The sequence below is a fragment of the Emydura macquarii genome, unplaced genomic scaffold (genome assembly GCF_026122565.2).
Source record: "Emydura macquarii macquarii isolate MOO-44397 ecotype Brisbane River unplaced genomic scaffold, CSIRO-AGI_Emac_v2 contig_1119, whole genome shotgun sequence".
NCBI classification, from domain to species: Eukaryota; Metazoa; Chordata; order Testudines; family Chelidae; genus Emydura; species Emydura macquarii.
The window spans coordinates 16884921-16904705 of record NW_027131256.1 but is presented as its reverse complement, the minus strand read 5'-3'; the positions used below and the strand labels follow the sequence as shown (position 1 = coordinate 16904705).

At 42.3% G+C, this 19785-nt stretch overlaps 1 protein-coding gene across 7 annotated transcripts in view; it reads right to left on the bottom strand.

Annotated features, from left to right (window-relative positions):
• EPHA3 (EPH receptor A3) overlaps positions 1 to 19785 on the bottom strand; it is a 550981-nt gene that overhangs the window by 86552 nt on the left and 444644 nt on the right. For all 7 annotated transcript variants that reach the window (XM_067546251.1, XM_067546250.1, XM_067546247.1 and 4 more), the window contains 2 exons: positions 13778 to 13933; positions 12838 to 13173 (listed from right to left, as the gene is read on the bottom strand). In XM_067546251.1, coding sequence (XP_067402352.1) covers positions 12838 to 13173; positions 13778 to 13933 — 492 coding nt within the window. The remainder of the gene's footprint in view (positions 1 to 12837; positions 13174 to 13777; positions 13934 to 19785) is intronic.

The following is a 19785-nucleotide window of genomic DNA, read 5'->3' as shown; positions in this document are numbered from 1 at the left end:
TCCCATGCCATGACTATGCCTGGAATTTCTCCTCCTCTCTTTGTGAGCTAAACTACCTCCATTCTCATTTCTTCAAATCCCTCTTTCAAACCACACTTCTTCCATGAGGCTTCTGGACAGCGAAATATCAAATATAACACACATTTACATACACAAACATTCCACCCCCCCTCTCTGGAAGGTGTCTAGCTGCATCTGATATAGATTCTAAGCTCCCAGAGGCAGGAGCCATCTCTTCCTCTATGTCGTTTTAGTACTCAAGATATTAACAGTGCTTAGTACATACAGAATATAATAGACCTTATTTCCCCCCAATAGCATGAGAGTAGGATTGTGTGCATCACAGATCTAGAATACATTTAATGTCATGGAATCAACATTCATAAAAGTCTGAAAAGTCAATGTTTGCATTGATCTCGCTATACTAGCAGACACATTTGTGCAAAAACATATTGCCAGTCAGCTGCCTATTAACTCTAGATGATAGACTGCTGCAGGCATTCTGTCTGAACTGTAAAATAACTTGCGCCCCTTACAGACTTCAGTTGAGGGATTTCAGAAAGCAGAACATAAATGAGTGGCACTTTGTGTTAATCACACCCCACTAATCCAAGTCATGCCTCATCTTGGAGTTCAACCTTTGGCAACACACATGGTTCTGGAATTAGGTGTGTTTGATAGCATGGAAAAATCTCAAGGAGCATCAGTTGAATTGAGCATCAGTCTCACAGGACCCCTTAAATGAGTTAACATATGCAATAGCTATATTATGGTTGTGCTGAGAGATCAAAATTAGCATCCAGACCCCAGTGTAATAGACACTGTACAAACATATAGGATAGGAATTCCCCAAAGAGCTTATAGTCTAAATGGATAAAAATATGAGCGAAAGGAATCCCCATTTTACAGTTGGGGAATTGCTAGAGAGAGACTGTGACTTCCCCAAGGTCACATAGGAAGTCTGTGGCGGATTCAAGAATTGAACCCAGTTCCAGTCCAGTGCAGTAACCATGAGACCATAAATGGCCATGGGCATGTCTTTAGCTTTGCGCGCGCGTGCACACACCTCTCTCTCTCTCTCTCTCTCTCTCTCTCTCTCTCTCTCTCTCTCTCTCTCTCTCTCAAAAAACCTGACCTTCAGATCCCACCCTTCCAGACTGTTTCACCACAGCTGATCAAAAGTCCCAGCCTCATTCCACCCTATTCACTCTAGAGACACAGCAAAAAAGAGGTGGATAATAATAATAATAAAACAAACGCTGCACATTAGCAGAAGACAGAGTGACTATTAGTCACAATTGTATCCTGGAGTCAGAATAATGTGCCCGTTATGGGGAACGGCATTCGGATGGGTAATATGTAACACTGTGCACTTATGGGCCCCATCCACGTTAGCAAAAATGACACTGTTCCGAAATCATTTTCAGCAACTGATCTCATAAGTGTTTTTCATTCACACAGCTAGGTCAGTTGGATGAATGGGGCATAACTCCGCCTGAAAAGGTCTGCCCCATCCCCTCCAATAGGCTCAGCTGAGCAAGTCAAAATCCACTGAAAACGGTTTCCAAGCCTGTTGAGTTTCCCAGACCCTGACCTCTTTTCATATAGGGATTTCAAAGCAACCCATATGCAGTTCAATAGTTTAGCCTCATGCCCTCTCTTTGTGAGGAATGGGATATACAGGGATCACTTCTCCCACCACTGGCCTGGGACCCAGCAGACAGCACAGGGAATAACGAAGGATCCTGTAACCAGCAAAGCATACGGAGGGTGTGGAATGAAATTCCCAGAAGTGCACTGCAGCATGGACACCCCAATCCTCACAGGAAGTGTGATAGAATATTTATTAACCACAAGTGGATGGAGCTTTCTGTCCAAAGAACCATTTTTGTCAGCAGAAATTTCAAGCAAAGGCTTGAAACCTGAGGCTTGGAATAGACATGTGGCTACCAAAACCCTCTCATAACACACAGAGTGCTTGATGACGTGTATCAGCTCCTTACACTCCTCAGCACACGGACCCATTAGAGCAGTGCCAGTTACTAACACTCTGATGTGTCCCAGCACCATGCGCCATCACAAGAGCTCCAGGCACTTTACTAAGGAGGCCAAGAGGTCAGTATTACTAGCCTCATTTTGCAGATGGGAAAATCAAGTAATAAACAGAAGTGACCACCCAAAGCCACAGTCAGTCAGACACCCAAGTTCCTGCTCTACCCATTACCCTGATTCTTGTTCTGAAATCAACAATCTGGGAAGTGACATGGGAAACAGAAAGGACTGGTTGGAAAGACTGGAGAAAACTGTAACCTTGAATCCCTATCACAGCGCACGGTAGGTGGTGACGCAACAACTCTTGTGAGGTCAGCAGCTCATTTCAACACACATCACATGAGATAATGCAACATACCTAGCTGCTGCCGAGCAATAATCCATAACCGTCTGGCACCACAAGGCAGCAAAGCCTGATGAGGGAGAGGAAGCCGGTATAAACTCATTCAAGAGATGGACAGGGGTCTCCGCAGTGATGCTGAAGGAATGCCACCTCAGCCAACGGAATGCCATGAGAGATCTGGGACAAAATGGACTCCAAGAAAGTGCTGCATCCGATACAATGAATAGGACACCAGCGGAAAACCGTGCTGTGATACGGGATGCTGAAGAAGATGTCAAGGGCTCACTGCACTAGCCAGGCTGAAAGGGATGCTGAGGGAGCACTGAGCCAAAGGACCACTGAGCTAAAGGGAATACCAAAGGGGCTGAGGAAGCCCAGCGCCAGCTGGGCTGAAGGCGACACCCAAGGAATACCATACCAGTTGAGGAAGTGTCAGGTCCGCCAGGTGCAACAGGACCCCCAAAGGGGATGCTGTGAAAGCACCGCCCCAGCCAAGCTCAAGGCGTTGCCAAGGAAGCACCAAGATGAAGACGACGCTGAAGGAGCACCGCACTCGTCAGGTCCAAGGGGATGCCGAGAGAGTGCTGTGTCATCTGGGCTGAAGATGACGCTGAAGGATAGCAAATGAAGGCAGGTGCCATGACAAAAGAATGATGAGACCTGAGGGATGAGAGAGATGACAAAGGAAGAGAAAGGTGATCTGACATGCTATTGGGTTCAAAGGAGGGCCTTGTTATTAGTTTCTGTCATGGTTTTCTCCATCGATGAGGGGGGAATAAAGTATCTTTGTGTTTGTATGAGAGTCATCTCCTTTGTGGTTTGTTTCCCAACCCTGGCAGTTACCTGGGTGTGGTGAACAGGCTTCTCTGCTATTCCATTTCTGAAATAGGGAGCGTCGAAGACTCCCAACTCTATTGTGATTCTGTATATACAATAATCTGTCCCCTAAGGGGAGGAGGTTACATGTGAGGGTCTGTTCCGAACATCCTTACATGCCTTCAAATAGTGGGGCAGAGGGAGATTCAAATCAGGACACACATCCCAGGTGTATCTTCCTCTTCCTGCTTCTGGGGGCACCATGGACACATAGGAGCACAATACAAGAGCCAATCTTCCAGAGATGCACTCGATACTGACTTTGGTTTATTGCAGGTGGCTGACCTGTGCCGCTGTCCCCATTCCTTGATGCACTATTCAGAAATTATCATCTCAGGTTTCCTAAACATTAATTCATCATACAGCTAAATATTCTAACTATGTGTTGAAATTATGTAAGAAACCTATCAAATATCCCTTTGATGAAGTAAGGAATCTGTTAGAGTAACTTGCAAGTGCTGGCATGACCTCATTATATACCTCCCCAAAGCCACACTGATTCTTGCGTAAAATTCCTATCCAGTCTTTTTTATCCATCAGCTTCCAGTGCTGAGTCCCGGGTGAAAGAGATCTCTGTTCACCAAACATCCATCAGGATGACAGGACCTTAACCCTAACAACCAAGCAAACCAAGCGCACAAAAAAACAAAAGAGCTGATTAAAACCTTGATAACGTGTTTTTAGTGATGAAGAAAACAGGCTATTTGGCTGCAAAACAACAATACCATAAAGACACAGGAAGGTTGCACTTTAGGCACCTGCTTTCGTGTTTATTTGATCAGTTTAAACTTAACTTGGAACAACGTGATCCTTGCTGTGGAGTCTGGTAGCCAATAATTATACTAAGAGCACTTTGGGGAGACCTGATGAAGCAACAAGCAGGCTAAAGGCTCAGGAAAATGCATGTGGAAGGTGTGAAGCTGAAAAATGGAATAATTCATTAGCCTGGAAGGAAGGAGCTAGCAGAGAACCAGACTGCTGCTGTCATTGCAGGTTACTGGGGGGAGGTAGTGGACTTAGCTCACCACTCTCTCCAACTTTGTGAAGCGTTTTGATTGGCCATGTCCTTGAGCTCTGGCAGTGCTACAACTTAAGCCCATTCCCTGCTCCGAACAGCTGCATTTGGTGCCTGAAATGGCTACCCAGAGCCATTTATGATATGACCCATAGAAATTAAAGATAGAATGGTTCATCTCATCCACTTCTCTTGACAGGGCTAAACTGTTCTGCACAGACCGCTTCCCAGAGCATACATAATTCCTTACAGCTAAGAAGCCCAAAGAGCTCTTCAAACCTAACTGCCTACATGGGAAAACTGCTCCGGTTTAATTTAAATTGGTTTTAAGCCGATTAAGTTAAATTGGTGCAAACCCCCGTGTGGACATTTTTATTTCAGGCTAGCTTAAACCTGTTCCCAATCAATTTAAGCTAAACCAAGTCAAATCACTCTTACACTGGAATAAGAGTCCCCAAACACAGGGGTTGTGGGGTTTTAACGTCAGATTAAATTTACACCACAGGGGCTATTCTTTCTTGGATGCGTGTGGATGGGGTTTACTCCTCAAGCTCCATTCTGCTCTCTCTCAGTGTTAAAGCCCCACTCCAGTTGTAACAGTGGGCTGTGAGAGGCCTAGGCAAGAGTATCCAAAGGATTCCTTTTCCCTCACCCCCCTCCCAACTGCTGTTTTCCTCTTATACAGAGTCAGCCTTAGGCACAATAAAGATCAATAGTGAAGACAGCGTGACAGAAATCCAACCTGGAAGCTCACCGCAGTCACACTTTGGATTGCGAGGATTACAGCCTGAGACTTTCAAGCTTCATCACAATGCCAAAAATGTAACTGAACCGACACTGCTTTTGTGCTCAGCTTCTGGATATTCTGTATCAATCCAGAGCAGGGAGATTCCTGGAGGCTGAAAAGTATCACTCCTGTTAAAACTACAGGAGTGCATCAACCATGCTGTGGCCTACCGCTGCCAGGCTTATAGTATTTGTTCCCAGAGAAACTGGAATCTGCCTGCATTTCAAAACAAATTGAAAGTGAACTATACAAAAAAGCTGACGGGGGCAAATAGATATCTAAGGCCCCGATTCAGCAGTCCATCCCTGTTCAGCAAAATACTTAAATACATGCCTGTACTGGTCCCCCTCTGAGGAGGACACAGAGAGGGAGCCAGACCCGGACGCTGCTCCCCGATTCCAGGGGCACATCCACAATGCCTAACTTTAGGCAGATGCCTAAATTCCATTGAATTTGCTGAATAGGGATGAACATAAACATGTGTTTAATTTCTTTGATAAACTGGAGTCCAAGTCCTGTATTATGACCTACTCCAACTATGTCTCAGTTTTGCTATACTGTGTTATTGCCCACTTAAGGACTCAAAATTGAAATAAATTAAGGAGATTTTCATTATTTGTTTTGTTTTACATGAATAAATACAATCAACACTTGGAATTAAGGCATGTTGTATATGCATCTAGTTTGCATATATATATATATATATATATATATATATATGTGTGTGTGTGTGTGTTGTTAAAACTAACAAATGCAAAACAAACACATTAATCAAACACATTTAAAATTAAGCAAATGAAAGCTTCTTCCAAATGCTGAGGATTTTTCTTCATTATTGTAGTGGTTATTCAGATTGGTCAAGATTCTTTGTGTCTTCTTTGAAATTGCAGGCACAAATATTCTGCACATTTCTATTTAAAGTATAATTACATTCACAAAAGCAATCACAGGTTAACACTTTTTACTCAACACCTTAGAGTCATAGCTGCAATCAGGTTTTACTAGTGTTTGCACTATAGAGGCAGTAATTTTACAGAAAACTGGATATTCTGTCCCATGCACCATCAGCAATTTTGTTGGCTCAGTTCTCACAGAAGAATCTTCATTACTGGACGTAAAGCAGAAAGATCATGGACTAGGTTTTCGATCTTAGTGTGAGCTTTCAGTGATGCCAGATAAAAAATCATCCTTTGAATGGTAAAATGAGCATATTTGACTCAAGCAAAAATAAAAAAGCATACAACTGAATGCCACAATATCATTCTTAGAGTCAATTTTCAGGCTAACCACATGTTCCATTTGCATCTTTCAAATTTTAACCCTAAGGTCTGAGATATGGATTGAAATCTCCCTGCTCCCTCTTAACTCCTCAATCAGTCTGAAAGAAAGCAAAACCTGAATGGTATGAAAACCAATCTTTTGCCTTTTCATCTTGCAGGCTAAAGGAGAGGCATTGCTGTTTTATTTTCTTTTGTGTTTTTAAGCGAGGTAGAAGGGAAGGGAGATATGAGGTTATCAGAAGCTATTCATGCACAACTATCACTTGGGGCTGAAGAAAAAGATACAACTTCTAACAAAACTTTGGTCACTGGCTCAGGATAGCCTTGAAAGGGGAGAGTTTTGTGAGCCAAACTGTGATTATAACCAGGGGGTGAGGATATATACCCTGGACACAACATTCGAGTCATCTGACCTGCAGGTAATGTATGCAGAGGTTCTGAGAAGCTGCATAAACCAAATATGAATAACTAGCCCCAAAATCACAGGAATTGCTGGTATGCTCTGTCCAATCTACAAGTCTTTTAACCAATGAGAGATGCCAGAATAAGCAAGCATTTGCCCACAACGTTGGAGCACTGAACAGATCCACTAGAGCTGCAGTATAGTCCCTAGTTCCTCTCTCTAAGGAGTGGGCTCCACAATCCATCCCCGTGTACAGCTCTGTTGACTTCAATGGGCACTCTGTGTGTGGCACAACTGCAGCGCCAAACCCTTTGACAGGAGAACAATGGAGTAGCATCTTATCTTTATTTGGGATGCTGAAGTGACCACTCAAAAAGCAGCAAATGGCTGTGGAAACCAGCCAAATAATTATAATCTATAGATCTTTAAAAAACAAAAAACACAAAACAGTATATGATCAGGAAACCTACAAACCTAGCAAATCTGCACATGGGCCAAAAAGACCTGATAATTCTGCACACAGCCCAGTCGGCGTGGCACAGCTGTCAGTCTCTCTGCATGACGCATTCATAATTAACACCCCATCTCCAGGGATTCTGACTTCCATATAATCTCCTGTAGCAGTCAGTGACCCTTCCTAAGCATGGTTGATTGGTGTTATTAGGCGATAACATCTGTGTGAAAACATATTGATGTGAGATGGGAGGAAGAGTTCTTCCCTTTGGCATGTGTGTTGGGCAGAGGTGTACTGCTTTATTGACAACAGAATAAAGCATAATTCAGAGTGTGCCATATTACTTGAGCAGCTCGAGGTATAGTACAATGCAATTAAGAGGAAAAACAAGAAATGTAGCCTTACAAACTAGATTAAAATGGAAACTTGTATCTTTCCTCTATTATTTCCCTGTCAAAGACAGAAAGGCTTAGAGGAATTAGAAATATTGCAGTGTCATATCAGTAGGAGCCATATCTTGCCCGAGGGCTCATTTTTCAAGGCTGCCAGTTCCATCAACTTTCACCGGAACAGAAGGAAAACAAAAAACAAAATGAAAAAGAAAACCAACAAAGCCAACTCCCACCAGCAATGGCATTGTCCTCAATCTTCCTTTTCACACCAGGGAGTTAAAGGAAAAAGCAGTCACTCAACTCCCAAAACATACACTAAATTAATTGCTCTGATTCTCCGTTCACCTGCATTTTTCACCAGTGACACTGCATTCACCTCATCAGTGTCAGTCCTGACTTGTGTCAGTGTGAGAGGAGAATCAGGCCCAAATAGCTGACATGCACAAAGCACCTTTCATCACAAAATTGTCCCCACTTAAAGGGCTTTACAAACTGCATCTATCACATGAAGTCCTAGTGAAGTGCAGCCCCATCTGCATTGGCTATCGGCTGGCAGCATGATTGCTAGAGGGGATGTTTTAAAAAGACAACATCTGAAAGACTCATACATTTTATCTGTCTTGGAAGGACTACGGGCTGAGTCGCCCCTTGCTGGGGGTTAAAAGCTGATATTTCAGGGGGTTGAAGGGCTGGATCCTGGTCTCACACCATTGTAACTCCACTAATTTCCTTGAAGTTACTCCTGGATTTACACCAGTGTGAGATCAAGCCTGAAGTTGGACCATAAGGCCTCCCCCTGTCAAGAATGAAAAAGATCCACTGATTTGTATCGTGATTTTTATTTATACAGTACTGTACATTTCACAAATGTTAAGAGTAGAACTCTGTAGTTATTTTACAAACATCAATTGATTTCTCAGCAGCATTTAAGATGGTTCTCTGTGGTTTCTTTATATATGTATGAAAGTAGATGTGTTGTTCCTTATAGCTGACTTACTTGCCAAAGCATCACATCCATTTATTTTAAAACAGCCTAACAGAGCTCTCAGATGTCACATTACCAAAAATCACCACTGTCTTTATTCTGAACTATTAGGTTGCTGATGGATCCATAGGCAGAAATGCCCACATGAAAAGTGAAAAATGGGGAGAGAAATATTTGCTCACTTTCTAGGGGGCTTTTGGACTTCAGACATAGAGTAATTATAATGCAAACTGATGCCTCTCTTGAAATTTTCCCATTGGCAGAACTTCCATAAAAATTACATTTTTACCAGTGAAGGAAGTAAAACATTTTGCAGTTTTGCCTCAATGTTTTCATAAATTTTCCCCATAGACACAACAAAAGGCAGTTTTGTGTAGGTGAAAATCCTCACCTGGAACAAAGATGTGCAAAGTAATCACTTTGCACCATGCTAGAATTTTTATGTTTTTCATTATGGGGAAAAAACTGCCCAACAGTGAAAAAGAGCAAAATTTCATTACTGGTCATATTTGTGAATTAACATGAAAAGCAATGAGGGGGAGGGCGAATCTCATGTGACTGTCTGATGAAGCACAACTGGATGGTTTTGCTCAGCTCTTTTCTGAAATCTTGGAGGGTAAACACCAAGTAGAAATCTTAACACAAGCTTTCACAGTGAACGCACTAAGTCTAGAAAGCCACGTATGGTATAGGTCCTGTGTACTTTGGAAATCATGGGCCAGATTCTGAGCTGAGGCTCTCAGAAAGCCCAACCTGTGAAGGGGAAGGCACTCCTGAAATGGCTCATGATTAAAGTGAGTGAAGCCCCAAAGGACTGCTGTGATTTACACTAGCTTTGAGTGACACTCAATCGGCCCAGAATAGCCAGAACACAGAGAACTCTGGCCACACCGCTAGTACAGGCATGGTGTGAGGGACTGGTGAAGAGGCCTGTGCTGACTCTACTCTGGCTGAGGAGCCCTCCTGACCTGGGTATTCCAGAGGAGCTGTCTCCATCAGCTATCTGTACAAGATGGCAGATTATAATGGAGAATCTGGACCTACCTCTCCTTTTGTTTTCTAACCTGGCTGCTGTGATCTATTGGGATGTTTCAGCTGGTAGTCCCCAGCCGTATTCATTAGGGGCTTTGAGTGCAGGCTAGAGGGGAAGCAGGATGTTTTCTTTGCCCTCAGGGTCCTTCACTCCAAGAGATTCCTGGTCCTATAGAACCCAAGCTTGTTGACCTTCAAAGCCCATTTTCCTGGGTGCTCTCAGGTAGAGAGGAAGTGAGTGGATGGAAAAGGTAGCTACTTACAGTTTTTTTGAGCTCAAGGTAATTTGTAATACATATCAAGTCAATTTGTATTTGTTTGTAGATGTTTTTAAAAACTGATTTTGAGAGATTTTATTGATATACTTCTCAATTTATGTCAAAGCACTAGAGGTCACCCAATGAAATTAACAGGCAGTGCGTTTAAAACGAACATAAGAAATTATTTCTTCATACAACTCACACTCAACCTCTAAAATTCATTGCCAGGGGAATGTTGTGAAGGCAAAAAATATAATTAGGTTAAAAAAAGAATTAGATAAGCTCATGGAGGATAAATCCATCAGTGGCTATTAGCCAAGATGGCCAGGGATGCAACCACATGCTCCAAGTGTCCCTAAAACCTTCAACTTCTAGAAACAGAGACAGGACAATAGGGGATGGATCAAATCACCCCATTGTGTTCATTCCCTCTGAAGCATCTGGCACTGGCATTGTCGGAAGACAGGATATTGGGCTAGATGGACCATTGGCCTGACCTGCGATGGCTGCTCTTATGTTCTAAAGAATATGGCAGGATTAATAGAAGAGATAGAAATGAATAATAAGAATACCACAGTTACATAAGTAATGATGATTATTATTTAATATGTATATTGTAGTAGCAGGATAAAAATATTAGAGATTAATTCTCATGCTTCAAGGCATAAGACAATCATCATATGCCTGAAGTTAGGAAGAGACTGCCCTCACATGCATAATATTGGGTAATTATCTAATATGGAAGGGTTAGCCCCTTCTCTCATGCTTCTGGAACTGGCCACCACAAATAGGCTACTTGAAAGCTGTTCAGGGCGGACACAATCTCTACCTGTACTCCATAATGGGGTCCTGAACTAGAGCAAGGCCTCTGGACACCACCGTAAAATAAGTGACATCAAATAAATAAATATTCAAATAGTAACCAATGGTTTGGTCTAATCTGGGGAAAATACAATCCATTTGTTCCTATGGGTAGACACATTCTTGTAAATCTAAATAAAGTAAGGAGACTGTAAAAATAACAAATGAAAATGTACTTGCTTAATCCTTTAAAACCATATTTAAAAAATATATCCTAGGTACAGTACTTAGCTGCTGGTGAAGCTGGTAAAATATATGGTATACCCAAGTTTGAGCATGATCTTGAAGCCATACCTATCTCCTCTATATTAAGGGTCAAATTTTGGCACAGAGTGCATGGCCATGCAGGGGAGTAAGTGGGTCTAAGGCAGCCACATGTGCCTCTGTGCAGGCCACACATACTGTGAATAGAAGCACAGGGAGAAATGTAGCCTCTGAAGTACTCGTAAATTCTCCCTGCACATATTGGTACAAATGGATGGGGAAAGGGCAGCACAAAGGCACTGGTTAGCAGAGCTATGCTGGTGCTCAGGGGATATGTATGCTATGCTGGGCGCAGATTCGGCACATCATTCTTCCCCCTTGGAGCAAGATAGAACCCAGAAGGCAGATTGTCACTCTCAGAAGCACAGCCAGCCTTCTGGTCTGGCTCCATGGGCAGTGCAACAATGTTCTGCCCCCTTGCTCATGGCAAAGCCACGAATTAACACTTAATTTTTAGATAAGCCTCTCATTATGTTGTTCCTCGGCCCCTGCAGACTTGTTTTATCTGACTGTTCATGTGTGACTATTCCCTTCATTTATGTATCATTTACAGGAAAACTTCCTTGGTACAATGAAACCGAAGTTACACAAAGTATTGTAATCCATTGCCTTGTTTCCCTATTGCAGGATTCTTACATCTACCTCTGAACCACCTGGTACTGGCCACTGTCAGACACAAGATGCTGGATCTCATTCTGATCCTGTATGACAATGCCTATGTTGCTATGTTCACCACCAAAATCCAACTGTGTTCCTAGAAACAGGTAGATACCCTTCATTTTGGAAAAGTGTTTTAGAAGTAGTAACCACACATTCAGGATCCCTGTAACCTCATGTTACATTTGAGTTTCACTTTGAGGAGGAGGAAAAAATTAAGTCTATTTCTGTAAGGCGACGCTGGAGATCGGAGCAGGAGGGAGCAGACATTCCACAAAAATACATGCTCTCTGCTGGATACCTCTTGATGATTTATTGCCCATAACAGAACTACAGAGAGTTGGGGGGAACCGAGTCTCCCCTTCATCAGCAAATGTTACTCCAATCTTGGGACCATTAACGGAAGCTACACATGCCTGAGCAGAGACTAGCTCCCTCAGATCTGTCATAGAAATGAAATTTTGAAAAATGAGAAAGAAATGGTAGAAATGAGCGAAGCAGGGATTAAGGCTTTGGTCCTATACTGTGATCCATGCAGGCAAACGGCTGTGTTCATGCAGACCCTCAATGACTGTAACAGGTCTCCAAGCAAGTGCAGCAGTTCATCTACGCACTAGCAAATATAGGATCAGGGCCTAATTTAGTGTTCATATCCACATCCCTGTAATGCTGGCAGTGATCTGAACTTGGAAGGAGAAGGAAATGTGCTAAGGGAAAAAAATGTATAGTGTTTTAAATCCCTATAATTTAAAACTTAGCTTTTCATGTGCCTGACATCAAAGCATTTTTTCACTTCTATTTAATCAAAACTGATCACTAAGATTACTACAGTAATTTATGTTGGAGATTATTGAAATTAGTATTTGATTAAAACCTGGTTTTATTAATAAGACATATTCCAGCTATGGCATCATACCAGAGTGTCATTAGAGACTATTGACTACAGACTAGAAGTTAATCATAACAGTAATTCTGCAGACCCTTTGATAGCAAATCATACCAGGCCTGATTCTGCTTCCATTTTCACTGATGTAATCAGGAACAACTTCACTGAAGTCAACAGTTACTCTAGTGTGTCAACATTCATAGTATATGTGAAACAGAAAGGATGATGGGACTACCCAGTCCTTGATATTTTAAATAATAGAGAGGGGGACCGATAAAAATCACACTCACCAGCCTGATTAGTTGTGATGCTGACTGCGGCAAATTGCCTTGAGAACTTACTCAAGTCGGACACCCCATTGACTGCATCAATCTCAAATGTGTAGTTGGTGTGTGCTAGAAGGTCTACTACGGTCACACTGGTGTTGGTGAGTGCAATCTGACGGGGTAAGAAGCGCACATTGGTGCTACAAGGCTCACACAGCTTGCTGTTCCCTCCACATTTTTTGCAAATGATGTTGAAGGTGACATCTTTCCGGCCTCCTGTGTCAAGGGGCCAGCTCCAGTCTAGGATAACCGATGTTTCATTGATATTAGAGATAACGTTTCTTGGTGCAGATGGAGGTCCTACAAAGGTAAACCAAAAGGGAGATTAATGGAATATTTTATCTGGTGCTTTTCCACAAGGATCACAGAACACACAAATATGAAACTGACCACAGTAAATAACCATATTGTCTTTATTATCCACCACATGGTACACCTAAGATGTTCTATTAGATTATAGACACACAAAATTGAGACACATGCCCTCCCAGAGATGGTTAACTATCTTCAAGACATGACTCAAGATGGAAGATGCTTTTGCAGAAACATACAGAACAATTTACTGCTAACCAATACCCACGTGAAATCCTATTCCAAAAACACTGGTGGTATTAGTATTAGAAATCTCAGTCCCTTTTCCCTATTAAATCTGACAGTTAACAGCAGAGTGGAATTGAAAACAGCTATATATAAATCCATTCCTATAAGCTCCGATAGCCTGTCAAATATAAAAGCAGGACCTGAAACAAGAGATGAGGAGGTTTTGTTTGGAAATTGAATTTATTCCGTATGTGAGAAATAAGGTGCTGAGAGAGATCTGGAGAAGCTTTGCACACAGCTAAAGAACATAAATGGGGCAGAGGACAAAAGACAATCACAGCCCAAGCCATAATGATATACTCACTGGTGCAAGCCATGGATGGAGGGTCTCTCTCAGATCGAAAGTAATTCTTCTCACACCTGCAGTTCACAGAACCATCTTCATAGGTAGAGCTGTGAGGGGGGCATTTGGCACACTTCACATTACCAGCAAAAGCCTTGTAGAACCCAGGTCGGCACACTGCAAAACAACAACAACAGGTTTTAAATCCCATGGGTGGCTGGCTCATCGTAAATTCTGCCTTTGTCATCATCCATTCACATACACATCACCTTTTTGCATGTGTTTATCATCTATAAAATAGGCCCTTTCTTAAAACGAGGGAGCTGACGACAATAGCCCGCTTGCCGCAAAGGAGTTCTTTATGCAAAAACTTTGTTTTATGTCTCATTTTGTGTGTATCACCTAACACTGTACTCCTCAACAGGAGGAAGCAGTTTTAACTTTTCTTGATAACTTTCATTATCAAAGCTTTACTCTTCTTCTCCCTCCCCGAACCCTGGTTAAATTTATAAAACACTGGCCCTGTCATGAAAAGAGGCTAACCTTCTACTCTCTTACCAAAGTTTGCTTATGGAAGCAGCACAACTCTAACCTATGTTTGTTCCGTTGCACATGACTAAGCAGGCCAAAACTAGAAAATATCCTGCACAGCTGACAGAACTCAGGTATCGAGTGAATATCAGGAACTCTCAATAAGTGTACTACAAGGATGACTTTTGCATTAAACGTAGTCCTCTGGGGATGGTGCCCGAGCCCATATGAGCGGCATTTGACAAATTCCAGGTGGTGTTGTTAACATTAACATTCACACACTTCCCCTATTTCCCTCTCATTGCATTTGAAATTGATTCTGTGCCATACTCACCTCAAAGCAAAAGGCCTTTAAAAAAAAAAGTCACAAAGTCACAAAAATGTGAACAATTAAGTAAATAAGAACATTTCACAAAATCCCCAGCCAGCAAAATGATACTGTTGATTTCTCTCTGGTAAAGGGACCTGGTTTATCAAATACTATTGTCCTGCTGAAACTCTGCCATTCTAGAGACATACATCCATTAAACAGTGGTATGCAAGAATAGCAGCAATAATAGATAACACAGCAAAGTTAATGTCCTAGAACATGTTAGCTTTGCCATTTGTTTTTTCCTATAATGGTCTGCATTAATACTGTCCAATGCACAGACTTTATAAGAAACTCCCCAGGATCTTCTAAATGGCATACGTGGTTAAAAGGAAATATTCAAAAGCATTCTTTTGGTCACAAAGGACACTTGTCCTAATTTCTGGGGGCCAGAGCCTCTAAAAGTGTGTCTCGGAGGTGTGTCCATGGTTGGGTTGGGGCCCCCTTGCCATGCCCAGTTTCCACCACAGGGTCAGTCCAGTTCAAGGCCCAGTCCCTTGTCCTTGCAGGCCTGCTTACATTGTTATGGGTGGGGAAAAGCAAAAGTTCAGACTCAACAGAGAACAAGCCCATTCTGGGTGAACAAAAACAAACGTATCAGTGGCACCGGGATGCCTGGGTAGCAGGTTAACTGGAGTCCTTATGGCCAGGTAGCTGTGTCAGTCTCTCCCTACCGAGATTGCGCCTGGGGTTTGCTGGGCTTCTTGCAGATCTGGGGCATCTCTGGCATGGGGATTCCTCCTATTGCTTCTGAACCCACTCCAACAGCTCTCATCTCAGGGCTTTCTCTTTGCTGACTGCAGCTTCCTCCTTCTAAAGCCCTCCTCTCTACCATGCATGATTGGCAGGGCTGGAGTCACCTTAGCACACAGAGCCTCCCTAATTCTTTCTCTGTCAGTGCAGGGTTTATACACCCTGTCACACACACACACACTCCAGGTTGGCTTGCGGCGATCGAGAATCCATCCCTGATTTATAATATTATCTGAAGCCTGATTATGAGTTCATCAGCTCTAGTATCCTGCTAAAGACAGTGTTGTCCCCCATACACTGTACTGTGTGATCTTTTGGGCTAAGCTGCATGCTACCTACATGCACACAAAAGAAAATGCACACCAAGGAAAATATGGTGGAAAAAGACTGAAAAAGCCGAACACTTTTTTTTTGAGGGGAATGGGGGTGAGAAACTGATGTTTAATGCCATGGCCACTTTCTGTAGCTTAATGTCAAGATAGTTTTTGGATCGGACAAATTTGCTCGTCAGCTTCAGGACATGAACAAGACAACTGAAAATAAGAAAGAAAAAAATAAATCCAGGCACTTGTCCAGTTCTGAAGCATGTTAATCAGGAAAACACCAGACAACACTGAACACAGTTTGAGAAATATGAAACGTTTCCACAGGAAGTCCTTTCCATCTCAGCCACCCTTTAGCTCTCCATGAACCTTACAAATAAAGCCTGACTGGGTACAGCTGCCGCATCTTAGCTATGCCATTTACATGTCCCAGAAAGTTCTTTCCTGCTAGCCTTATGAAATGTCCGTGTGTTTAATCTATGATGTGGAGGCCACCATGTAGTTAATGAAAACAAGCCTGGCAAGAATGACCTTGCAGGCAAAATTCATATGGCCTAGTACAAATGACTGCATCTGCATAAACCTACATGGCTTCCTCCCTGGGGCATGGCTTCTTGTGCCTCCATCTGCTTAAGATTTTGGAGGTATGTGAGGTTTGGGGGAGGGGGTTATGTTTCATTTTGCTTTAAAATAAGAGTCAAACTTCAGTCCCCGCCCAATAAGGCTGAATGGACAAAAAATATCAGAGCCACAGTGAATCGCTGTATTTTAACTCCTGTCACCAGAAGAACACCAAGTTATCCTGATAGCCCCAAATTATCCTACTGTTTCTTGGCATAGAGAGGCATCAGCTGGGCCCTAAGAAGAAATTTAAAGTCAATGAAGAACTGATATCAATACAGACATCGTAAGTGCTAGTTAGCCTAAATACTTCAAACTATGAACATGACACCACATTTGTCATGCATGTATGTACAGTGCATGCCAAACAAAAACTCCTTCAAACTTAACTCCAGTTATCTAGTTCACATGGTTTCACACAAAAACATTTATTTGGCTTGGACAGACATATGTAAATTAAGTTAGATATTCTCTTAAAATATCAAGTTGCACAGTCTTCCCTTGCAGTTACACAAAAGCTAATAACCTAAAACAGAAGTCCATATCATGATGTCAGCCTTCCCATAAGACATAACAACTGCTTTTTAAAATTATTTTATTTACAATAATATGTTAACAAGCAACTGCTGGACTAGAAGTTACAATACGTGAATTTTTATTACAGGCATTTCCAAAGCACCTACCACCATAGTATCTACACTAGCAGGTCCCAAACTCTATCATGTTGCATACCACCAACATAAAAAGCCACCATTTGTAGTATCACCGCCCATAGGAATGGGGGGAGGGGGAGGGGCAAGGAGGGGGAGTGGCCATTGGGTTGCTTGTGGGCAGGACCAGTGCTAGAGCAGCTCCCTAGCCAGCCGCTTTGTGTCCAAGAGGGAGGTGGGCAGAATGGCCTGGCCATCACACTGCTTGGGGGCACGGCCAGCACTGGAGCGGCTTCTGGCTAGCCCCCCAGCAGCAGGTGGATGCATACCATTGGGAGGTGGCCTGTGTACCACAGTTTGGGAACTACTGATCTACACCACTGTTCTTTTGACATTGGTACATAAACTTGTGGGAGATATAAGTATATTTTTTCACTTGGTACAGAGAGGGATGGAGGGAAATGAGGAGTAGAGCTGCTTTGTCAAGATGCTTCTCCCTTTTGACCCCTCAGGGGAAGGCCCATAGACCTCATTTAAGAAAGGAAGAGAAAAAAAGAAGCAGGATAATGCAGGAAGCATCTTAATAAGCCTAGATTAGGCTTTTTTCTTTTCTCCAGGGGAAGGAACTTCATTGTCTTCGTGCTTTCCGCAGTGATCAGCTATCATACAATGAAGTCAGCAGTCAGAGGGGAAATGAGCTGGTTAGAACCCTGCTGTCCCAGAATGCCCTAGTGGGAGGATTCCGATTTGTAGCTTTCCCTCAGGCTGTCTTGCACTATCTTGTCTGTCAGACCAATTTATGATAATTCAGTGCCACAACCCGAAGGAGAAGAAATGCAATTATACTAAAAATTAAAACCTGAAAAGAGGGTGGGACTAAGAGGAGACCACACCATTTTTGTAGGTTTTTTTTTTTTTTTCCAATATTTGGTTAGTTGTTTTTGACACACAAGACAGAAAGTGAAATTCTTCATTTCAAGAGATTCATTTTCTGAGTTAAGTAGGATTGGATTTCTTTAGTTGAGGGAGCAGAGTTGGGCTCTTCGGATTAATAACACTATGCTGGTTTCAGACAGGTAGAAAATAAATGCACTGGCACATTCATCCTCACAATATTTTTTTAGTTTGAACAGGGGAACCAGCTGTAAGTAGCATTTGCATTTATTTAAAATATCCTTCTACCACTAATGTTTACTCCTCATTGCCTCTCTCTCCACCTCCACATGCACTTTAAATTAGAGGAAAGCCAGACTCCTCCTTAGTTGCTTAAACATGTTTAACTAAAAGTTTTCTGAAAAAAAATTGGATACTAGACAACCCTGAAGGGTTTTGAAAACTTTCAAGACTGACCAGGGCCCTTAGTTAAATGGTAGCTGTACCTGAAAAATGGAATGTCTCTAACCGTTGGAGAAAGGGTCTGGGGTCAGATCTTAGATGCAGCCAGTCCCTGGGTTTCCTGCACTTTCATCCACACTTCCATCTATGGTCTATGCTGGCTCTCCTTTCTTTCCTGCCACATCCTGCCTCCTTGCTTTCAAAGGGACATAGCAGTAGGCACAGAATTTACAGCAGCAGCCGCTGGCGTGAGTCTCCCTTGTATGGATCCCACAAGGACTCCATCACCACTAGCCCATGATGGAACACTCCTCTTAAGCTTATGGAAACTCTATACCAGCAGCTGACCCCAATGCAGAACTGTAACAGTGAAGAAGGAAATGTGCCATCCCTCCACATTAATGTAAATTTTTCCCTCCCTTGACAGGTACTAACAACTATACTGTATCAATTTTGCAGCTCTGAAGCAGAAACAAATGCAAGAGGAAATAAATGCATTGGGTTAGGGAGAAAAAGGTCTGAACACATTGTAACTGAGTAAATGAAGGTTTGTAAATGATTCAGTATGTGATATCCATATGCTGAGGCTGAGATTATCAGAAGGAACCCAGAGAATGAGGTGGCCAACACCCACTGATGTACAATGGTAGTTGAGCATCTAGCTCCCGTAGGCCCCTTTGACAGTACACTAAAACATTATTAAAAAATCCTCAAACTATATTCTGAATATTAAAAAAATCCTCAGAAGAGATTCTGATCTCTTTTATCTCATTGTAAAACTACTGACTTTACTGAAGTTACTCCTCAGGTATTCCCATCTAAACAAGAGTATTTTCAGGACTAAAGTCCTGTCATATTACATAGCAATTTAGTTCCTTAAGCCATAATTGTTGGGTCTGAGAGAGAATGGGAAAAGTTAACTTAGTGAAAGTAAAGCAAATATATTTAGCAATCCTGATAGTTATTGCTAAAAAAAATGAGACAGTTTTCACCTGCAAAATGAATTTTGCTTCAGTTTGACAAATGTGTTTGACTTTGAGAGGAAAATAGGGTCCTAATTAAGGGTTAAATGGTTCATTTCAATCTGAATTAATTTTAAATTAAAAAATAAAGCAGTTGATAAATAAGGGCCTTTTAGTATTCAGACCTTCAGCCCCTTATACACAGAGCAATATCACCAATTCCCAGCCATAAACACAAACTAATGATCTGAACCAGCACTGACTAAACAGATGATTTCCAGGCCCTGTTATTCCAGTCCTGACAGGGCCCATTTGCTTGTACAAGGTCAGTGCAACTGTTTATACGCAAAATGAGCTACACTACACTATCTTATATGAACTCCATTCTTTGCACTCTGAATAGGGGTACAATGCACTGGAAGTGGATGTATGCAGTCATTAAACACCATGTGCAATGGGCAGCATTTACAAAGTGATCAAGTGT